The following is a 23877-nucleotide window of genomic DNA, read 5'->3' on the forward strand; positions in this document are numbered from 1 at the left end:
GTATATTTAAAGCTAGTTACAAACAACCCCTTCTCACAGACCTGTTGGGACCCCCCGCCTTAACTGGAAAAATTGGCTAAAATATCGTTCCCAGTGCAAAATCATACTCCAATTTTTGAACCCACTGAAAACAATCGTAAAAGCAAATCTAACTACAAAATAGTATGCTTTCTTTTCCCATCCCCAATGAATTTTCTGCTTGAAAGCAATGGAATTCAGATCCCCAGCCATAAAAAACATGGCATTATCAATCCCCATCGGGTTTCAGTCCGTTATTTTTACCCTCACTACAGTGGCAAAAAAATGATCAGCGAAAAGGGGGTGTTTACAAAAAATGAAAGGTTTTGAACTGAGGAAAAAGTGAAAAGCTTAATTACTTTATGATATACAAATCTTTAAAAACACGCATAATTCATTAAAATATACAAAAATTTAAATATTACAAGACATTCCCAATAGTGCATCTTAGTGCATTCACTCGATACAGTGACATTACGTTAGGCCAAAACACCCCCATAGTTCGAATGCGATGTCAGTCAGCAGGTTGCTGCAGTATATTTTTGGAAATGAAAAAGGACAATATATCCAAAGTAGTACCAGTTTTTACTTTTCACAATTACTCAGATATGACACATTCCACTTCTGTAACCTGAGTTTACATCTACAAAAGTTTCGACCACTGGATCCATATCAGATGACATGCTCAGGCAAATGTTTGTATTACCGTTCCCAGAGGTACTTTATATTTCAGTGGGCCAAAAGAATGTCAACATTTTGTTTGGTTTGTACAATTTGAAGTTTACAAGGAAAAACTCCGTGCCAATACAACAAAGCCAGAGCAATAATAACCGTTCAACGTTACAAAGCAAGATACTGTATACGGTACAAGAGTCAGTTGCGGATCTAAAGGGGGCTCAAAATATATGATGGAGAGGGTTTTTTGGCCATACTCCTTAAAAGTAATTGAAGACTCTCCGTCGTAAATTTGGAACCATTGAGTTTCAAGCCCGAAGGGCTAGAGGTCAATCTCTAACCTTTCTCAGGCAAGAAAAATTGAAGCCTTAAAATATGCGCCGTATTTTTGATGACGGATTGAATCTAGCAATTCCTTTGTTTTCGAGTGATATATTTTTCAAAATTAATCTGTCATTTGTGTAAAAACCAGGCGGGTCGCTCAAGGCCGCGCAACTTTGGATTTGTTGGCTTCAAATCCTACCAAAGAGATTGACTTCTAGCCCTTCGGGCTTATACTTCATTGTTTGGAACCCCCCTCAGATCCGCCACTGAAAGTTAGTACAACAGCTTTAACCAATTCTTTGACTCTTCAGTAAAACATCAACAATAACAAACAAATGAAGAATGAAGAACAAAATGTGTCCTGTTGTACTGTCCGGTAATTTGTCTTATGTTGCACACGTGTTCAATTTTTCCCAACCATTCGAAAAACGAGTAGAATATTATTGGTTTGGTTGATTAAACAGTTTGCACTATAAAATACACTGTTCTGCCTGAAAAATGAAAAAGGATATTTCTATAAAAAAAAATACTCAACACAAATGTGTATATATGTTAACCTGCTGTACAAGCTCAAGTGAGAAATGGTACTAATTAGCCGCGTACCAATCATCCAAATATCCCCTTGAAGGTAAGAAAGTTCAAGAGACCGTGGTTTTACTTAGCTTTGGTCGAGAACCAACTGTCAACAGGACACGGCTAACAAATACAAGATTTACCGGTTTGACTCGGGCTCTACCGAAAATATTGCACTTGTTTATCGCAAGACTGCTCCAAATCAGGTCCTTGTAAGCTCGGTCGTTACTGGACCTCGGGCAACATTTTTCAGTACAGCCTACGTCAACCGGTTAGTAAAAGGCGAAGCCTTGTATCGAAATTGATGTCTTCGGCAGCTATTTAGCCAACGCCAGACCTACTGGCAATGTTCCCATTTTACAGGAGGAATTTTTATCTTGTATTTGTCATCAATTTTACAATAACATAATTTTACAATGAATTTGCCAGTTATGACAGGTCTGATATTAGGAATCAAATCTGTATATAAGGGGACAATCATACTATTTAAAACTTTCAAGACTTACTTTTGGTCTTTGAAGTATTGCTTCAACGTGTCACTGAAGCTTTTTGAATACTTTACGAATTCTCGCTTATTCTGCTCCAAAGTCTGTTTGATAAAAGATAAAATGAAATTTTAAATAATGCTGGCTGAAAGATTTGAAGGAGTTATAATTTATACAACGAATAATTCATATTCACCACCCATTCAAAACCGGTATTGTTTTTTAACTTTATTTTACCCAAGCCAGAATGTAGCTTGAACTAACTATGCAGTTGAATTATCACTGATATGGGTAATCCGAATACCAGGAGGAAAATTTGGTAATAGTCAGATAGAGTCGATATTTCACGTTTGATAACCCAGTAATCTAGATCTTTTAGACAATCTTTCGATTGTTCTTACGGGGTGAACGGAACGACGGAACGGAACATTGGAAGGGACTTTTTTGTGCGTAATAATCAAGTCTCAACATGGCGGACGTATCTCATTAGTGCTGAAAAATATTCTTCTTGCTTTGGAAAATTTTTGATGGACAACCACCAAAAGATTGTATTTTGCCCAAAAGATTAGCAGTTTTCACTTCAAGAGGTATTTTATACATCATAGTTATCTTAGGCAAGGGAGGGGTAGGAGAAATTGGGCTCTTGACCATAACCTTAGAATAAAAAGCTACATGTTTGTAAATAAGTGTACAGAGTCGAGAACCCTATCTTTGTAACATTGACGTCTTTGACAACTCGGCCATCGCTTCATAATGTAAATTTGAAATAACCCCAATAATACCTTTCGATATTCTTTGATTCTCCCTTGATCTTGGTAAGTTTTAAGGACTTGATTGACAGAGTCCAATAACTCCTTGATTGCACTTGCAATGTCTCTATAATGAAATAATGAGAATTGAAAAATGGTGTCAAAAGTCACGAAGTCTTAACAAGGTTGTTTCTCTTAATGTTTGAGCAATTTCTCTGTGTCGGCAGTGCAAAGGTTAGCATTATTGCCTTCCCAGCAATGGATCTGGGTTTGATTCCAAGATGAAGCAGAGCATAATAACTATTATTATCCATATAGCGGTCATTAAGTAAGTCATTAAAGGTTCAATCGGCGGGCGGTATTGAAAGGTTTTGTGACTCAAATTGTCATACCCGCGCTGAGGAAACTAAAGCGCCAGGGTATAGGGCAATAACGTCATTTGCAGGCCCGCGTCAGAAAAAAAACACTTTTTGGTCATTTGCGGCCCACTCGCAAGGTGCTAAAAATTTGTTGAAGCGATTGCATTGAAGCGAAAAGACTTGGTTGACGCTAGAAAAAAAGGTTGTTTGAATGTCCTATATGAATAATAATAGTAATAGCGTTGAGTTTTCGTTCGTTGTTGTCATTAGTTCTGCCCTTGCAGTTTGATTATTAGCCCTCTAGTGCCATTTGCGCACTCCGCTTCGCGTCGGGCCCAACTATGCGGGCAGAAAATAACAACAACGACTTCAAACTGAACGCTATTGTTATATTTATTTGATCACATCTACAAAAAGCATTTTTAAAGATGTGTATAAACTAATGTATAGTAGAATAAGCAAAGTTAAAAAATGTGCCTTATCAGCCCTACACCGGTACTAATCTAACGTCGTCCAGACAAAGCCCTATTCCGCTAGAGGCTAGAAAATGACGAAGGACCTGTTTGAGAAATCTAAAAACAGAAACAGAAACAGACAAAGATGAAATCCTACAGGGAAATTTTAAAGATTTGGCAAATATCAAGTCTGGTAGAGAGAACCTTTCCTATAAATGAATATACAAGTGACTAACTTGATTGTTTGTAGGAATTTTGTTCGATCTTTGATGTCGTCTGGTATCTTGCCAAGAATCGTTTTCAATTCTGTAAAAAAAAGATAAGATATAATTAACGTGTAAAGATATAATTAATGTGTTAATCGCACGATGAGTTATTTTTTTCTTCTTTGGCGCGCCTTCAAAGAGAGCAATTAATCGCTAATCACACTCAATCACACTCTTCAATGAAGCGCCAATGTTTCCAAAATTGATCTTAATGTTTTTTCTTACATTTTTTTATCGAACGTTTTAATTGCATTCGAAATCATTTTGCGAGAAAGAAAATCTTTAAGCAAACAATAAAAGGAAAGGAAAACATTAAGAGAAGAGAAAAATATTAAACTTTCAGTGTAATTTACTTTCCTGACGGGGAAAAAGTAGTAAAAAAAATCGTGCGATTACACGATTTTTCTTTTATAAGAATAGTGTACTTTGGTTGAGGGTGAGCATTATTCTTATTTTTCTATTGTTCTAAACAATAGGCCTATTGTTTTAAACCCGAAATCTCACCCTGATATTCTTATAGAAGTTATTCTTATAAAAGAAAAAGCGTGTAGCTCGTAATCACATAATAACTCGTACAATTCGAAAATTGCACTCGTGATTTTTTTGTTTCGAATTTTCCTCGTCCTTTCGTACTCGGAAAATTAATAACAAACAAGCAACCAAATTTTCATGTCTAAACACACATATTCTTCAAAAGTAAGCCCTCATGAGCAAAAAAAACTTCTATCTCATAAAGAAATTGAGTAATTTGACTAAGAACATTGATGTATGCTTATTAATAGTGATTCTTATAGATAAACATGCGTTTTTTAAGCCAAATAAATTTTTTTGCAAAAATCTGCTTGAGCCATCTTTTACCTATGATGGTACCCTACTTTCATGCAAAAAATCAAAAAAATTCAATGATCCAATTTTTCACAAAGTCCAAAAAACCCGTTTTTTAGCCGTTTTTTTCGAAAATCGGGCTCCGTCACATTTTGGCCACTACTGTTTTGCACCTTTGTACCAAAAATCAAATGATTCCTATGATTCAATCTCGAGAAAAGCTGGTAACGAACGGACAGACGGACGGACGAACGGACAGAGGTGAATTTATAGGACCTTCACCCCACCGGGGTAGGTCCAAAAAATCACTCGTGCAATTATTCTCGAATTGCACTCGTTATCATGTGATTACATATACAAAGTTATAATTAATGTGTAAAGTTATAATACAATTATATGAAGAGCGACCAACAATCGCCCATTAGTTTTAGTCCGTATGCGGTGGCAAAATCTTTTGTTTTCATTAGATGTCACAAAATATTCAGCTATAAACCTCAAATCTAATGTGTAGACTCCCGTTCTTGGACGTCTTCTTTGCAAATTTCCATATAAAATCATGTTCATGGCGGCCATTTCTCACTTTGTTTTAAGCTTAATCTTTCCTTAATCCACCTCCCGAGCAGGATTAAGTTTTGGGGTGTTTAAGTCTAAGTTAATCCCTTTTTTAATCGTGATATTTTTTGAACAACAGACAAATTTTCGTTAATCGGCGCTAATCGCTATTTAATCCGGACTTAAGCTAATCGGCCGCTAATCCACTTTTGAACAACCGGGCCCAGATCTAATAGGGTATGAGTGTTGAATGTCTCATGATGACAATACGAAGAACAGAAAAATAGTTACGTCAAAAAATCTAGAGGTGCGGTTTTTTATTAATCACCCTGCATATGTAATACTACACTTAAGATAAATTGAATAAGAAGATACTCAGTATTGCTACCATATTACTTCCATAACATTAGACATCTGAATTAGGCAAGGGATTTTAAAAATCTGTTATCAGAATTTAATTATCTATTACCAAAATTTAACTATCTATTCCAACAGTTTGAAATAGCAAACTTAAGCAATACTTATTTTAAGATATCGGGCAGAGGCCTCAAATGTAAGTGTCGAGCACAAGGTTATCTTTTGAATTATCAAGGATTTTTAATTGATCCAAAATCGAAGCATTGTTAATTTTATGTGTTTTCGAGCTCAAGTAAAAAATTTTCATTAAAAAAGCAATACTATAATATTTCTCGCACAGTATTGTTTATTGTTCTATATATTGCTTTACTCTTTGAAGAATCATATCATCAAAAACTACTGAAAAAGGGAATTTTTAGCAAATATTGTTGAAAAAAACAATTATTGAGCGTAAAGCAAAAAGATATTCCAATCTTCAAATTACGATATTTTTTCATGATTGTAAAGAGTTGGGGACCTTGAAAAGGGGAAGAAGTGTTGAGAAGACATAAAAGAAGAAAATTTCCAATCCTCCAGGTTTATCATTTTAACATTGAGCTCTTCCAGAAAAATCGAATATGGGGCTGGAGGATTGGAAATTTTCTCCCCGGATTTGTGACTTTTAACCCCCCCCGGAAAACAGCTAACCCCCTGGACAAGCATCAGTTGACCCCCCGGACAGTCATAAGTACCCCTAAACAGAACAGCTTTTCCCAAGAAGGGAAATTTTGTAGATTTTTCCCTACCATCCCCCACCGGACAATATAATCCCATGTACGAATATTTTCTGGAAGAGCGCATTTTAACAAAAAGATTTCTATTATGCGTGCTTTTCGCACTTGAGTCAGGAGAGAAGCGATCAGCGCAAAAAAAAAAAAACATAAAACAATCAAAGAAGATATGGCAGGCTGGGACACACTCTCTATACTGCTTTTCGCGTTGGCCTTACTAACTGTACTTCTACACGCCACTGGCGTTTGGTTTCTACTTAATGCAAACACCAAAGTCAGAGAAAATATCGAGGTGCTCAGTATTTCGCTTTCCTTCATCATTCTATGCTGTTTTTCAATGACTCGCATAACCACCTATGTCAAATATCCACAATATGCTAGACTAGCTGGTGGGCTCACTATCTCACTCACGATTCCATTGTACAGTGGTATGATACTAGTGACGCTGCAAAGATTCTTCGCTATATGGTTACACTTGAGTTATGAAACTTCGAGCTGTTATTTACACAGAGTGAAATATGTATTTTACACGTGGATGGCATCCCTTCTATTTTCAGCAGCAACCCTGTGTGTATATCTCATGGGAAGCTTTGATTCAGTAGTATGGAAAGTGATCCAAAAGATTATTCCGTCCATTGGTTTATTCGGGACAAACATTATCTTTGTCGCCGTTTATACATACATTTATATCAAATATCGAAAAGCAACTAGCGATATACGGTCTTCGCTATACAGAAAACGAAAAGCAAAGATTTTTACACCTTTCATTATATGTCTATCGTTTTTCATGTTTGGTACACTACCACAACTGTTAGAGAGCCTGGCTACTGATTTCCGGTACAGTTATTTTTGGTTTTATTTGGATGGGATTAGTAATTCTATTGTGTATGTATTTATGAACAAAAATGTTTTGGTTTGGTTTAAAAAGTGCAGGAATAAGAACCGTATAAACCAAACGCAACGATCCGAGTAATAAATTGAATCATCTCATAATCCTATTCAAAATCAGAACTTTGAAAAATCAAAAGACAATATAAAGACTCTTTAAGTTAAATACCACATGATTATAATATTTATGCTGGTGTCTCTTTCCATCATCGGAAGTTTTGGGATCGTTAAACTATGAACTATAAAACGATATCATAGTCGGTCAAGAGAATATCATGAACGCAATAAAATTGACATGACAAAATCTCTTTTTCCAATCTTTAATTTCATTCTTAATAAACTTATAAATTGTAATATCAACTAAACAGTCTCTTCTAACTTTTTTTTGATTTAAAACAGTGAACGAAAATGAAATGAAGACTAAATATGCATACCATTCGCTTTTTTCTCCAGTTTGACAAACTCAGGTTCCGCTCGTTCGATTTGAAAATCTGAAAGAAATGGGATAAGTCAAGTACAGATTGGTTAAGAAAAATCCGATGAAAGGATAATAGAAAGGATAATAGAAAGCGTAAAAGGATAATATTCAATTGAGATTTTGTAAGGGGTTTGAGTTGGTATTGATAGTTGGTATCGATCGTTGGTATCGATAGTTGGTATCGATAGTTGGTATCGATAGTTGGTATCGATAGTTGGTATCGATAGCGTAAAATATCCGTATCTGGTCAACTTAAACATCTTACATGAACTTATAAATAAATAAATCTTATGTAACACTAGATAGATCTACACTTTCTTGCCCAAGGAACGGCACTTGGAACTAAAAAAATGCGCTGTATTTACACAAAGCAGATCACAGTTCAGTACCGATAATCATTTTGTTCAATTCAAGCATGATGAGAATAGAGAGAGACTGGTCTTGATTGACCAAAATGTCAACATTGAACTGTGGTCTACTTGTAATGATGACGTATTATTTTGCTTCAGCCAGGAACGAACTTGCTCTATCTAGAGTTTATTTAAGGTATTTTCGATCTTTGAGCAAAGACCTGCAAAGACTTCAGAAATTTGATGTCATCCGAACCAGGTGTAAAAGCTCAACCCATACTTCATACTAATTCTTAGTGAAGGAGGTACTTTTCAGCAGTTAAGATCGCTTCCCAATCAGCTTTTTTTTGGTCGAAGAACAATCCGCAAGGCTTAATTATTGCATAAATTTAATAAATTAAGCTTTTTTTAGGCTCGTTGCTTTGAAAATAACGAGATTTGAAAATATTTTACTTATTGGGCAGATATGTGAAGCCAATCAGAGAGAAGCAAAGCAAAACATTCGAATCATCTAATTTGTTTTTGCTTTTGTTTGTCTGTGTTTCTGTTTTGATTTTGTACCAATAGAATAAGAAAATCGTTCAGCGACCAAAACGCTTGAGCCATGTACGTTTTTCGGCGACCAAAAGACAGAGTGGGTAGCGATCTTAAATGCTGAAAAGTACCAAAACGGTTTAGAAGTCTTCCTATATTCATGATATGCACCATTGCAATGTTTTCTGATATTGCATCACGGACCCAACAGCTGATTGGCTGTAAGTGACTTAAAATCAGTCAATAAGTCACTTGCAACCAATCAGCTGCTGGGTCCGTGGAAGACATTGCAATGGTACATATCACGAATACTTACTGTCAGTCACAGTGTTGGAGCATCGTAACAAGATCTCATTGATATTCATCGAGTACCCATCTAAAAACAACAAAGTATAAAGGTTCACCTATCCCCTGTATGGCAATTAAATAGAATAGTAAATTCATTGAAGAAGGCACTCTTAAACAGAAGAATGATCAAAATTATAACCTTTTTGCTGATAAATTTTAAATTTCATACCGAACCTTAAATGTTTTTTGCCTTGAAAAGGCTCACCTATCCCCCATAGTGTCCTCCTGGGTTGGTTCCCCCCACTAAAAATCAAAATTTTTCTCCATTCCCCCCTCTTTTATTTCCCCCACCATATTTCAAAATTTTTCGGTTCCCCCCTCTTTTTTGAATTCCCCCAGCTATTTGAAGATTTTGCGGTTCCCCATATGGTCCATATGGTTAACATAAATATGCCTTAAATCAAGTTTGAAATTTTGGAAAGCTTGAAAAAATAGCCTTGAAAGTGCTGGAAAAATGAAATTGTATTGAAAAGTTGGTTTATCCCAAAAGATTTGCTGATTTTATTGCTTAAACAGGTTTTGCAACAAGATCACCTTGAGATCAGTGAAGTTCCCCCAGTCAAAATCTCCTAAATTTATGGTTTTCCCCCCTCTTTATTTTCCCCCAGCAAATTTCAAATTTTTCATTTTCCCCCATACTTTAAAAAAAGGGCCAAAATCAGAATCCCCCCCCCTTTATAAAGGGGGGGGGGAGGACACTATGATCCCCTGTATGGCAATTAAATAGAATAGTACATTAATTGAAGAAGGCACTCTTAAACAGAAGAATGATCAAAATTATAACCTTTTTGCTGATAAATTTTAAATTTCATACCATATGGTAAAGTTCTGAATATTCTGAATCCTCGTCTTCTGTCCGTCTAGGTCCGAAAAAAATCTCAACTCCAAGTCCCTGGCTCTTTTCGTCGCCACTCGGCTATTGTGGGGTCCGCACTTAGGCCTTTGGAGGCAAGACCGCTTTCGAACATCGGATAGGCCCCGCTGGCAAGATCGGTCTCTCCTCCATAGGGCATAGCGGATATCCCGTTTTTCTTAAATTTCAGTGCCCTATATATCTTATCATATATAACTGTTGCTTTTATTTTTAATCAAAAACGAAAGTGTAAATTTTGTTATATAGCCTAAAGTAGAGGATATTGTTTTAAAAGAGAATTTAATAAAAAAAAAACCAAAAAAAACCTGCACGTAAAATACCAGCAAGTACTTCTTGAGTGATTCCAGGAATGCATTCTTCTGCCTGTAAGGGAAATACAACATTCAGTCTCAGTTTTTCTTTTCTATCAGGAAATTGCTGGAGTTAATTAGTGTTCTTAAGGTTCGGTGACTTTTGTATTTAGAGACAATTAAATAACGGGGACATCCCTTAAATCTACCTACTGAAAAACCACCATTTTCAGTGTCCATCAATAATGATGATCCCTTTAAAACATTATTATAAGGAAATTTTACTAATCAGAAACAAAAAAAGTAAAACTGGAGGCTTTAGTTTATAAGGCCCTTTCCCCTACTCCTCCCTTATAGGGAGACTCTACCCCTAAAGGGAGGCTTTAGAAAGGGGGTTACTATGTCAATTTGGGATAGAACATAAACTTAAAAAAAGGGTTTTAAAAACATTTATTTCAAATTATTTCTATTTTACCACTTTGAAAGCCTGAATGAGTTCGTTCAATGAAGATCGAAGTTCTTTATGTGACTTCCCATCATTTGACAACTGAAAAAAAAAAAAAATTCAATTGTTTTTAATTAACCAAATCTAACAGTATCAAACAACAAACAAACAATATAAAGAACAGTGTTTTGTTAAAGAGACATAAAAGCAGTAAAATGTAAACATTGTGCGAACCACGTGTCCAAAACAAACTTGTAAAACAATTGAAACATTCAAAATCAGCTATGTTTTTCATTTTGACATGTGACATTTGTTTTGATTTTGCTGCATACAGTTAGTTTACAAATTTCGTCAGTACTTTTATGTCCCTTGAAACTGTTAAAAATAATTGACGTGCATTGTCAAACCAGTTCAAGTCATTATTTTCAATAATCAAAGAAGGTATTATAGCACAAAATATAAACAATAAATGAAATTTATCTTATATTTTTATATGTCTTCTTACCCCAGCCAGTGCAGGTCGAATAATGGATTGAAAAGCAAGGTTAGGTACTGGACTTGTGTTGTCTGTTGATGTTTGTGCCATGGTCGAACTCTTTAAGTCGAAATTTCAATGTAAGTTTCCCAATCGATTTTATTTGAGGATGGTGTGACCAAATTGATGATCTGTTATGTCATTATTTATCAGTTTTTTTTATTGTTAATTATTATTTTTTCTGAAAAAGAGAAGAAGTTGAATGAGTATAAAGGTTGTGTCATTTATATACAATCAATAGTGTAATGGTGTTTAAAATTCAGAACAAGAAACAATGCACGTTTTTTAATAAGAACAAATTTTTAAAGAACATTTCAAGGCTTTGCGGACTCAAAAACACCTGATTTTTTTAGGAAATCGGAAAGAATGGTGGAAAGAAGAACATGCGTAGAACATTTTTAAGCTGAAAATTTTAAGTTATGAAAAGTTAAGAACATCTGAAGGCGTCAAAAATTTAGGGTTATTTTATAAAAAACGTGCAGTAAAAAAGAAAAGTCCTGGAAACGTTGCTGACACTAGGGTAGCATGGAGGTAAAGATTCACACAAATTAATCAGTTGCTTTCTTTTGAAAGTGAAAAAAACGTGTGTCAAGAGACAAAATAATGAATTGAAATCAAACTTGAGTTGACTATAACTACCAGTTGAAATATCAAAAAATACAAAAAATACATCATTGAACTCAAATGACTTCGAGATACCTTTTAAGACTTGTGGGCAAAGAGCAGCTCACTAAAAAATCGAATGAAAAATTTGTCAAAATTGCTACTCTTGATATATGTTTCAGAGACAAGTCTATAGCTGGTAATTTATAAACAGAAAAACAAAAGTGGTTATGGGAGTTGCATCTAGTGACTGCCATCTCTGTCATATTCCAATTCAAATTGATTGAAGATACTGGATACTGCAATGGAAGTTCACAAACACGTTCTTCACGTAAAACATCTATCAAAATAACACAATTTGAATTTTGCATACTCAGCAACACTTTACCGTAAGATTTAAACATTGAAAACAAACGAAATCTTTGAATTCCATCTACGCCAATGCAAAGTGAAAATTCTTTTAAAATATGAATTTTACCATTACAAAGATTGACTAAATAGACAATCATGTCTTCGGTGACGTATAGGAAAGTTGAATTACTGCATTGTTCTATAAAGTCAACATATTTTTCAGTTTGCACTTCATAGGTGTGAAGCTTTTCGCCGGAGCTTGATAATTCTCTCATAACATAAGGAGAGTATGGCTCAAGGAGATAAATTTTTGATGCTGTTGCGTCCAAAAACAATTCCAAGTTTTTTAAATTATTTTCCACGATCCCAACCTCAAGTTGGATTTGTTGATGATGTAAGAAACTATTACGTGCAGAATTATATTGAATGAGGTGAATGACAGGTCCCTCACTATAATCAACTTGATATGACTTGAAACCGTATTTCAGTCCGCGGGCAAAAAGTGCTATGTAATGGGTTTGTCCAGCTTTTACCAAGGATTTGGTGTAAAGATTAATACCCTCAATATCCAAAGACATTTTTACTGTAGACGTTGGATTGAATACGATACATGCTGAAGAATCATATTTTGAAGAATCTAACCAGAATCCAAAAATATTTATTTTTAATCCAAGGTGGTGTTCATTACGGTTGTTGATGAAAATGAATAAGCAGTTCAATTCAGAATCATATAAACAACTATTAAAACGATCTGAAATAGGTAGGTTGGATATTTCTAAAGTTTGTTGTGTCAATATGTCATCACAAACTGCTGCTTTAGGACTAGATTCCAAAACATGAATTTTAGGGTTGTTTTCAGATGGAAAGTCCAAAACTGAGAATGATTTACCAGTAGAATCAAAACCAAGAGTGTGAGGTACTAGAGGAGTATTTTCTTCTTCATTGTTGTGTATGATTTTGGTCGCATCAGGTTGACTTAAGTAATTTTTGTTGAGATATGAAGAAGTTAAAAAATGTTTCTTGACTGGATGGGGAAGTTCAGCCATTTTCTTTTCATATAATTATAAATTCCATACTCATGGTTAGCCATTCATAAAAATTCAATTCAACTCAATTACAATATTTTATTTTTTATTATCTAAAAAAGAAAATGATTCAAACAATGTCAGTTGTATGGTTTGATATCAAACATTAAAAATCGCATTTCTTTTACAAAAGACTGTCAACTAGTAGAAGACACAAAATTATTAAATTTTTTAATGCTCTAATAGCCCCTTATTTTATTTAAAGACAATTTTTTTTTCTACAAATGCTGTCAATTCTAAATTCAAGTAAGCAGATCCATACTTTAAAAGAGTATTTAAAAAAAATAAGAAAAGAAAATTTTCAAAACGAAATTTCCCATAGAAAATCAGTTATAAACAGGTATTCCCAATGACTTTTTTAAACGACAAGACATTACAATATTTTGCAACTCATGAGATGAACAAGAGCTGAGTAGCATCCTTCTAGCAAAAGCAAATAATGAAGGCACATTTGAACCACTGTTGTCATTATCAAAATAATTGATGTGAAAATGTTTCAGTTTTCCTTCTACTCCATTGTCACATTCCACGAAAAGTTCCTCGCCAGACCAATTGATGTGCAACTCTGTCAAATGATACGAACCAAAAAGATCAACTTTTTTCATGATAACACTTGTGAAGGGGTCAATGATGTACACTGTGGTTTGAGTTGAAACAAACAAAACAGTTTGGAGGAAAGAATGCACCATAATAGAATTGTACGAAACAATACCAAGGTCTTTTTCCAGGTCACATATCGCTTTCCTTTCTAAACTCATGAATTTCACAACGTAACATTTTATAGACTTTTCTTGAGTTAGTTGATTTAAAGTGTGCTGAAAAATCACATCACCTAGCTTGGGATCTTTGATCAGGAAATGATTGCAGACTCCTTCAATTGTATCCAAGGATAGCAGTAATTTGCTGGTCATAGAATATACAACTGACGCTCGAGTGCAATGAAATAAACATATCGTTTCTTCAAAATTGACACAAATTTGTATAGAGTTTTCCTGAGAGTGCAGCTTATCAACAAAAAAATCTGTCAAGTCAATATGATGTAGCATTTCTTCAATTGCTAATGTTCCTTCTTTTAAAGAAAAGATCTCACTGAACCATTTATCACTGCGTGCTTTATAGAATATGATGAATTTCAGTTTTGGAGTTAATGTTGACTTAAATATTTCTTTCAGCGTAGATCTAACATTGTTTGGTAACATTTCAGATGACTTGTACTCATTCTTCATTAATAATGAGTCAGAATATGATGCATAAATGGTGAATTTGATTTGATGGTTTTGCTTTAACAAACTCAAAAAGGTAATATTTGTGAAATCCTTCAAACAAGCACAAACTTTGAAATCGTTGGATAGGGCAAAACATTTATATTTTCCCAATTCAATTTTCAAATGTTTTTCCTGTATTTCTGTTTCCCTACCACTGAAATTATATTCATAAAATGTTTCTTTTGATTTGGATAATGCAATGAGTTTTCCTGTTTCAGACAAGTGCCAAGATAGCATGCCATTGACATCGAGTTCTACACCATTTACAGTCAATGGTACAATATACTTTCTCTCATCATGAATGGTTCCTGTTTTAGCAAAGTCAAAATCTTTCACCATTTTTGGTATGATGTATTTGTGATCTTGAAAAGATTTATAACATCTCACACAACATAATAATTAAGAAACACGCCTAAACACTTCTTAATCTAAATGACACCACCAGATGTATACAAATTTAGCCTAAAAAATCACTATTATAAAAAAACAGAAAGAAAATCGGGGAACTTTTATCTAAAAATTGAAAAATCGGGAAGTATTTTTTTAGGAAATCAGAAAATCAGGGGAGACCCTGATTAAATTTGCTGAGATAAATCCAGTCAAATGTGTTAACCTTAAAACTGGAGCCAATTTTTGGCCTTCAGGGGTACTGGTTTTACCACTTCAGTGAATTTCAACTTGATAATTTCAATGAGTGTGGACAGAGAAAAACTCAAATGGGACTCAATGTGGGTAAAGTAAACACAAACTTGAAGCGAATGGTGATGTAGAATTAAGGCCTTAGCTACCTTTCAAAATAGCGACTGGGCTAACTCAAGATTTATCGTCAACAGCTCTAACTTGGGACTATCTAACAAAACATGGGACATCAATTCAGCCACCATTTCACTGAACCTCCAAAGTCATTCAATTAACATAACTGCAAATCATAGATAGCAAATAATGTGAATACCCTAATATTGACACCCCTCCTTTAAAGTCGACACCGGATCTGTAAAATAATCAAAACAAACCTTGAATGAAATTCTTGTAATCATTCTTATCAAACAAGTTCATCCATCAAACTAGAAGTTCAGTAAACATTGCAATTTTATTTAATTAAAAAAACAGCCAAATTATATAAGCAATTTTACATATAAACATACCAAACATGAAACGCATGCAAACTTTAATAATCTTTCTCGTGCCCATCATTAAAATTCTACAACTTTATTACGCTTCAAGTTACGTGAAAAAAATAATTTGCACGCTTAGTCGGCCTGGTTTCCCCTTTAGGCGCTAGGAGGCCGCACACCGTAATGGCCAGTGACGGTCACATTAAATTCAAAAGGAAACCAGGTTATTTTTATTATCTTTGGTTTACAGTAAAAAGGTCTACTAATAAATTCCTAGCGTGAAAAATGTTGTTAAGATTTGGATATCTTCGTTGAAAGCATGCAAATTAGTTTTTTAGTGATGACTAAATCGTTAAAGTTTACTTTTCAAACACAAGTAATAACACTTCACGTTTCTCATATATCAACAATCTGTGGCGTGATAGGGAGAGTAATAATAATAACAATAATAATAATGACTAATATTTTAAGTGGCTGGCCATAGAATAATGAATCAGCTTTTAGGCAGCTGAGCCATTGTCTCCCCCAAGGGCCACATGTATAACATAACAGAACAATAAATGGAATGATAACTGATTAAGATAATAAATAATAAATTTCTAATTGAAAATACGATTTAGTGATTGATTGGTAACTTTGCACATACGTATTTGTTTATGTTTGATTTTTTATTTCGAAGACCAGCCTACAGCTATGTTCGAAATAACAAGACGCATGTCGATATTGGACGATTCTACGGTACTCTCACCAGGTAGGCTTTCAAACCGCAAAAGGAGCAAATCTTTGTGACGAGAAATGCGTAAATGCCATCCCACAATGGAAATTGTGAGATCTGTTATTGATATTGTCACTTGGTAACTGGTAACTTTGACATGTCATTCAATCATGCACGCTGATAAAAAGTCTCTATAGAAAAACAACACAAAACAGAAATGGCGTAAAGATGTGCAGCGTGTGTGTGATTATTGATTATACTTCTTCAAATTATGTACTTTTGGCTGTGATAATGGGATGGTGAAAGTTTAATTGATAAACTTGGTTGAAGTATGAAAACAAACTTGTTGTCAAAGAGATTTAAACAGTAGTGAAAATACAGTCCAGAAATCAATCATCCCAAGATTTGGCCAGTCGTTCCAAGTTAGAGCTGTTGACGGTATATGTTTTGAAGGTGATAGTGGGGTCGTTTAGCATAATTTACAGGAAAAAAATAATTTATAGCTGAAACTTTCTCCAGACCTTCATTACCTAACTCGAGATATTTCATGCGCAAGTTCCACTTTTCGCCACATTTTGGTCTAAAATTGACCAAAAATTGCATCTTCTGCGTGAATTATCTCGAAATGTGAAATCGGCTATACCCGTCTAAAAGTCTTCTATATAGTTTTTTGAGAGCTTTCCAATGGTATACATGATGTTGTCTCAAAAAGAGTTTGAAATTTTCAAATATTTTCGACCTTAGGGTTTTGCCTGGGGAAAAAAGAAATTGCCCAAAAAAGGGATGTTCCACCAGTGGGATTTTAAGGGATTTTTTCCTGAGGCATAAGCATCCTATAGAGAAGGTCTGGAGAAAGTTTCAGCTATATATTACTTTTTTCCTACAAACAGCCTGTACTTTTGTAACACGACCACACTATGAGTCGATTGGGCAACCAGAACAGAGCATTATTGATGGTTGCCCATATCACTTGCTCACGCTATGCTCAATACAATGCGTGAGAGTTGGCATGTTTGGTCTTAATTTCCTTCTAATACTTTTTATAGCAGGCAATAGACCAATTCAACAAAAGCCAGTTAGAGACTATCTTCAAGCAAACCTCAAGCAAGCTTCCTGTTCTTAACTGACATAAATTTCATCCACAAAATAAAAAACCATGTGCAAGTTCAAACACGGGACCTATTTGAAGGCTTTTTGTACTTTGACCTATTATCTCAAGGTGTTACTGGACCCTGCACATACTTTCTAACCATTTCTTAGAAAAATGAATGATCATGGGTGAAAATGACGTCACAAGGAATAGGTCTATAAAGTTTGTAAGCTACATTGTCTTTGTGATAACATTGTCCTTATGTATCAGTGCGTCACAAAAAGCGATATTTCGATCACACGGAAACGCTTCAAAACACCAGCTTTTTTGGAGAATTGTCTCGTTTACCCAAACGCTTCAATCTCGCATAGGCTTAGGGGTCAAGACTAGAACCCCACATACGAGACATTTGCCTGACCGAAAAAAAATCATCATCATTAATTTTGTTTACTCACTGGAAATACGCAACTTTCTGAAGTTTCGTTTTTTTTGGTTGTTCTTCATTTTAAAAATAACGAAGATGAAAAGTTACCATCAATCCCGCGAGTAAAAGAAAGATTGCATTCAAAAATAGAACCCCAAAAAGTGAGGTTTTCAAGAGTCTGCTAAATGACGTGCCCTACGTGCCCACGTGCCCTCATTTTTTTGACGTGCCTTCGTGCCCTACGTGCCTTACGTGCCTTCGTGCTTGCGTGCCCAACGTGCCTACGTGCTCGCGTGCCCTCCGAAATTTTACGTGCCCGACGTGCCTACGTGCTTACGTGCTTGCGTGCCCAAAGTTTTGACGTGCCCTCAAGTTTTGACGTGCCCTCAAATTTTGACGTGCCCTCGAATTTTGACGTGCCCTCAAGTTTTGACGTGCCCTCGAATTTCGACGTGCTCTCAAATTTTGACGTACCCTCAAATTTTGACGTGCCCTCGAATTTTGACGTACCCTCCAATTTCGACGTGCCCTAAAATTTTGGCGTGCCCTCAAATTTTGACGTGCCCTCAAATTTTAACGTATTGTCAAAATTAACAACAGTATTTTCACTATGATAAATTATACACTACACTAGGTTGGGGTTTTAAAGTTGGAAGAAAAAAAATATGAAGAAGAAGTTTTGTCTGCTTATAAAAGAATTAGCAAGAAACACTGAGGGAGATGGTTAAGCATTACTTCGAATCAACCAAAACTAAATAAAGAACTTTTCTGATTGGTTGAAAAAAAAGAGAAAATATGTGAGACGCATGCTATTTACTTTTTATCAGCTGGCTCTCTTTTTATTTCAAGTTAGGGGATAAAGTGTTAATTATAAGAACTTTCTGAAATAGGAAGGAATTTTTTAAGATTTCAATAGAGGTATGGCATTAGAAATCCCTTCAAATCTTAAGCATCACATTGAAATACAACTTGAAATTTTGCACAAAGACAGTCTCATAGTTTTTTGCTTCCCTATATAAAAACTTTTTTAATTAGATGCCAAATTTTTTGGAAATTTGTATTAAAAAATGGTGTATGTTGTCTCCACTTTATCATAAAGTCAGTGACGCTGAAAACCTTAAATCCGCTGACCAAAAAGAAAAGTTTGTGTTTCTTTAAACACCACATTTTCTTATACAAATTGTCTGTGAAGCGTGTGGTGTACTCAATATGATGATAAGTAAATACGGTGATTTTTTATTTTTACTCTTTTGTGTCGACTTTTTGCGATTTTTGTGTGCAAAACGAGGAACAGTTTAACTTCACAGAAGAATTCATAGGAGAGGGACGAAATGTCTTCTGATAATGAATCATCAAGGTAGGGCACGTCAAAATTCGAGGGCACGTTGTAATTCGAGGGCACGTCAAAATTCGAGGGCACGTCGTAATTCGAGGGCACGTCGTAATTCGAGGGCACGTCAAAACTTGAGGGCACGTCAAAATTCGAGGGCACGTCAAAATTTGAGGGCACGTTAAAACTTGAGGGCACGTTAAAACTTGAGGGCACGTCAAAATTCGAGGGCACGTCAAAACTTGAGGGCACGTCAAAATTCGAGGGCACGTCAAAACTTGAGGGCACGTCAAAATTCGAGGGCACGTCAAAATTTGAGGGCACGTCAAAATTCGAGGGCACGTCAAAACTTTGGGCACGCAAGCACGTAAGCACGTAGGCACGTCGGGCACGTAAAATTTCGGAGGGCACGCGAGCACGTAGGCACGTTGAGCACGTAAGGCACGTAAGCACGAAGGCACGTAGGGCACGAAGGCACGTCAAAAAAATGAGGGCACGTGGGCACGTAGGGCACGTCATTTAGCAGACTCGGTTTTCAATCACAACCACTTTTTAGCCCACAGCTTTGACATTCTTGTGGCTGCTGTGTAGTACAAAATTCCATAAAATAAGGAAATTAATGAGCTTTCCAAAAATGTGGCCCTCTTTGAAGTTGAGTGATTCAGTCATGAAATATAAGATGGCAAAGTGAGGGCAGGTTTTGTGGCTGTATGTCACTGTGGCTCACTCAACGGGTTGGCTTATATGTGCTGTCCTGCTTTAAAACTTCAATATTTTTTAACCGTTTTTCTTGAAATTGGTAGTTTAAGGTCTGATAAAGATACTTATGGGTTTAATTTGTGGCTGCAGGGTTTTCAATGGGCTTAAAAAGTGGCTTCAATCATACTTCAATCACTAATTTATCAATTTACACATTCCAGGTTGGGTTTTGTTTTCGAAACATGAATATTTGCAAAGCCTAATACAAAACAAACACAATCTGACACAATACAGTGTTATTTAAAGAAAGAGTGTACATATTGTGGCTGCAAATACCAATTTTTGTAACTATAACCTTCTGAGCTGTTACATATAAAAGTATTAGTTGGCATTTTTAGGGTTGGCTTATGGGCTGTCCTGCTTTAAGAATTCAATATTTTTTAACTGTTTTTCTTGAAATTGGTAGTTTAAGGTCTTAAGATACTTATGGGTTTAATTTGTGGCTGCAGGGTTTTCAATGGGCTTAAAATGTGGCTTCAATCAAAGCATATATGAAAAAATTCGTCAACTTTGAGCCGCAATTCTAGCCCGATGACCCAATAATTTTGGTTCCATTTTTGATATTTTGTGGATAAACCCTTTTGCTATGAGTTTCACCTAAAAAAAATGATTTTTACTCATTGAACAAATTTGTGGCTGCTGTTTTATCAACATAGTGTTGTTTTGATTTGTGCCGCAATTTTGGCCCATTTTACAAATTTTTTTTTTCAACCTACTCCAACCTACTTTAGAACCAATATTATGAAGTTTCGTTTGAAAAGAGTTATTTTTAAAAAGGATATTCAAATTTCTTTTTTTTTGCTGTTTTTGAAAACCTCACACAATTTTTGAATGCCATCGAAAGTATTCCAACTAGTCTACGAAAAGTGCGCTCGCGCGGTGAATAGAATATCTCGCAAATTAAATACAAAAAAACTGACGAAATCCTTTCTTTTTTATGCTTAGGTGACGTCACCATCGATCCTGACTTGACAATGGAGAACCAAATTTGGCAATGCATAATTATTACAAGTGGCCGAGAAAGTTTGTGTGCGCGATAAACAAAGCCCTAGAAAAACGCCCACTGAAAATTGAAACTGGGAAATTTTTGAATATTTCCCTAATGAAGTATCAAACATTTTGTTTTTTTTAATTATTATAAATTCATAATTTTTAAATACTATTTTTTGAAAGTCAAAGGACAATGAAAGCGAATTTAAGCTGATTGGGTGGATATTGGGCGAACAGGCGTTTTGCACGTTCCGAGATTGGAAATTAAACGAGAGTAAAAGACGGGGGCGTCTTAGTATGTAATATTAATTCATTATTTTTATTTTGAATTTTTGATTTTTGAATTTTAAGGAAATATAATATAATATATTATATTTGATTGTCAATGCCAAAAGATATTTCTTTAATTTACGAATAATCTGCTGTGTTGCTTCGGCACTTACCCCCGGATTGTTTCCAGACGGTGTCAATCGAACAACTTCGAAGAAAAATCGCAATCGAACCAATCAAACGTAATCGAATGCGATCGAATAATTGCGATTCGATTGTCGAACGTAATCAAATCTCAATCGAACGGCCGATTCCTGGGTAATATTCGATTGTGTTCGATTGCGTTCGAGTAAGGTTAGATTGGTTCGCTTGATTGTTGACTATGTTCGATTGGTTCGATTGATTGTCAATGACATTGGATTAATCTTCGATTTCGTTCGATTACGATTATGTTCGATGTATTTGATTGCGATCAAATTAAATTGGATCACTCTGTTAGAGCTTCTTAGCGTGGGCGGCTGAGCGCTTAGGTACCATCTGGTACCATACTAAAGCGAATAAAATCTAATACAATTGAATCAATCGAACGTAATCGAATACAATCGAACGTAATCGAAGCAATCGAACAGCAAATCCTGGGTAATAAATAGTAATATTCAATTGCGATTTGATTGCGTTCGACAATCGAATTGCAATTATTCCATTGCGTTCAATTGCGTTCGATTGATTTGGCGTTTGATTCGTTCGATTGATTCGGCGTTCGATTTGTTCGATTGACACCGTCTGGTAGTTTTAGTAGGCACTTCGGTCACGTAAATAACCAGACGATCTCAATCGAACGGAATCGACGATCGAACCAGTCGAACCAAATCCAACGCAATCGACCGATTGAAATTCGATTGTTTTCAAGGTTGGCTTGGCTCAATTTTTTTCATCTATGGCTCAAATTTTAGGCAATTTCTCAACGTTTTTGAAAATGTTAATTTCATTAAAAAGCGCCGGGTTATTCTTTCATGATGAATCCCTTTACTTTAGAAGTTTTGCGGCACATTTTTTTGCTTGAGAGTCAAGTAAAAGATATAGCGCTTTCGCAGCATTAATCTTTGATACGCATTTTGGCGGGACGCTAGTGTGACTAACTGTTTGTAACGCACTGATTAAAGCTGATTAAAGAAGTCTGCTGTCCCACAACAATAACTACGCTACGCCAGTCAGGCATCCTGCTTGGCAAATGAACGGGGTATTTTTCACTTGCGACCATTGGCAAATGAACGGGGTCGAAAACGAAAGTGACGTAATAGCGCCGAATACCCAGTTTAATAGACCTTTTCGCCTTTGCGTCCGCCATATTGAATTGTATGCAAAAGTTATGGTTGCCGAATTGCCGTGGTGAAATTCCCTTAGAAAGTATGCAAAACATATGCAAAAAGAAAGTATTAAATAAAAACTTACATGCATAATTGGCATTATATTAAAGTGTAATCTTGTAGAAGAAAGATTAAATTTGCTTCTTTTGAAAACTAAAAACAATTATATTCACTCATCTCTTAGAACAAGCACTTCAAAAAACCATAACATTAGACATAAACTCAAACTGAAAAATCACCCGCGAAGGTAAAAAACAATCCTTATTCGGCTGACGGCAAATTATTCTCCTGGGAATAGAGCCGCCAAATGATCAAATCAAAACATTGATGAAGTGTGACGTCATAATTACTGCTTTCAGTTTGCGTGTTTTGAAAGTTTGATGTGTGTACTCCGTCTTCGTGGAATTTTTTAATGGCATGAAAACAGAATATGCAATGTCTTTAAGAACAAATTCCTAAAAGGCTTTTGTTGTTCTGTAAATATTTCCTTTTGGATTAAGAAATTCCATCTTTTATTGTTCTAATGATTATAATATTTATTTATAAGATGCTTTGTTGTCTTTTTAATCTTTGTGTAAACTTGCATATGTTTTGCATACTTTCTAAGGGAATTTCACCACGGCAATTCGGCAACCATAATTTTTGCATACAATTCAATATGGCGGACGCAAAGGCGAAAAGGTCTATTGAACCGGGTTGGAAATATTTTGCTTCATTTCAAAGAACTGCATAGATGAAATTTTTTTTCCATGGGTCAATTTTGTCTTCGAAGATTGAAGAAACTTTTAACGAAAAAATAAAGTTCCCAGTTTTCTTCCTTTTTTCCCTTTTTCAGTTTGAAGTTCATTTTTATTCATTTTCACGCTTAGTCCTATCTCATTTACACTGGGTGACGAATACCCCATGCAAATGCTCACCCCGTTCATTTGCCAGGATGTGCCTGACTGTACGCTGTTTTATCATGTCTGTTGTACTCAAGAAATGGAAAAAAAGAAACCATACCACCTTCTTTATGATGTATCTGAAAGGAACCTTGATGATGTTGATGAGAATCAGGTGGAACACGTTGAGATAAAAAAGCATAAAACCACAAAAACAAACCAAAAACCAACAAAAACTAAAAAAATATTTTTATCACTACTCTGACTACCATCTTTTTTTATTTCCCTGGACTTTCCGCCAGCATAGGCACCCGTAGTTTAAGGTACCCGAGCCTTCTACGGAAACCGCCCTTGAGTGACGCTAGTGTCAAGAGCTATTGCAAATTAGGCTATGTTCGCCGAATTCGCCGTTGCTGACCTAACTTGGATACATGGCCAAGGATGGCCTAATAAAGCCCCCAATAAAGCCAAAAATTGTAGCC

The 23877-nt window shown here is 35.4% G+C and overlaps 1 protein-coding gene across 2 annotated transcripts; it reads right to left on the reverse strand.

Annotated features, from left to right (window-relative positions):
- Nucleotides 1-1097: 1097 nt before the first annotated feature.
- Nucleotides 1098-11331, reverse strand: LOC136799077 (programmed cell death protein 10-like). 2 transcript variants are annotated; one of them, XM_067055759.1, is made up of 9 exons: nucleotides 11121-11331; nucleotides 10646-10717; nucleotides 10186-10243; nucleotides 8975-9034; nucleotides 7731-7787; nucleotides 3875-3944; nucleotides 2858-2951; nucleotides 2097-2179; nucleotides 1098-1508 (listed from the first exon to the last, which is right to left on the reverse strand). In XM_067055759.1, exons 1-9 carry the CDS (start codon nucleotides 11199-11201, stop codon nucleotides 1421-1423), a joined length of 663 nt encoding a protein of 220 aa, XP_066911860.1. In that variant the 5' UTR covers nucleotides 11202-11331; the 3' UTR covers nucleotides 1098-1420. The 2 variants fall into 2 exon arrangements, with proteins under 2 accessions (XP_066911860.1, XP_066911861.1); XM_067055760.1 differs by having other exon boundaries at nucleotides 1422-1504; nucleotides 2093-2179.
- Between the last annotated feature and the right edge of the window lie 12546 nt (nucleotides 11332-23877).

Source organism: Clytia hemisphaerica, unplaced genomic scaffold (genome assembly GCF_902728285.1).
Source record: "Clytia hemisphaerica strain Z4C2 unplaced genomic scaffold, Clytia hemisphaerica genome assembly, whole genome shotgun sequence".
Lineage (NCBI taxonomy): Eukaryota > Metazoa > Cnidaria > Hydrozoa > Leptothecata > Clytiidae > Clytia > Clytia hemisphaerica.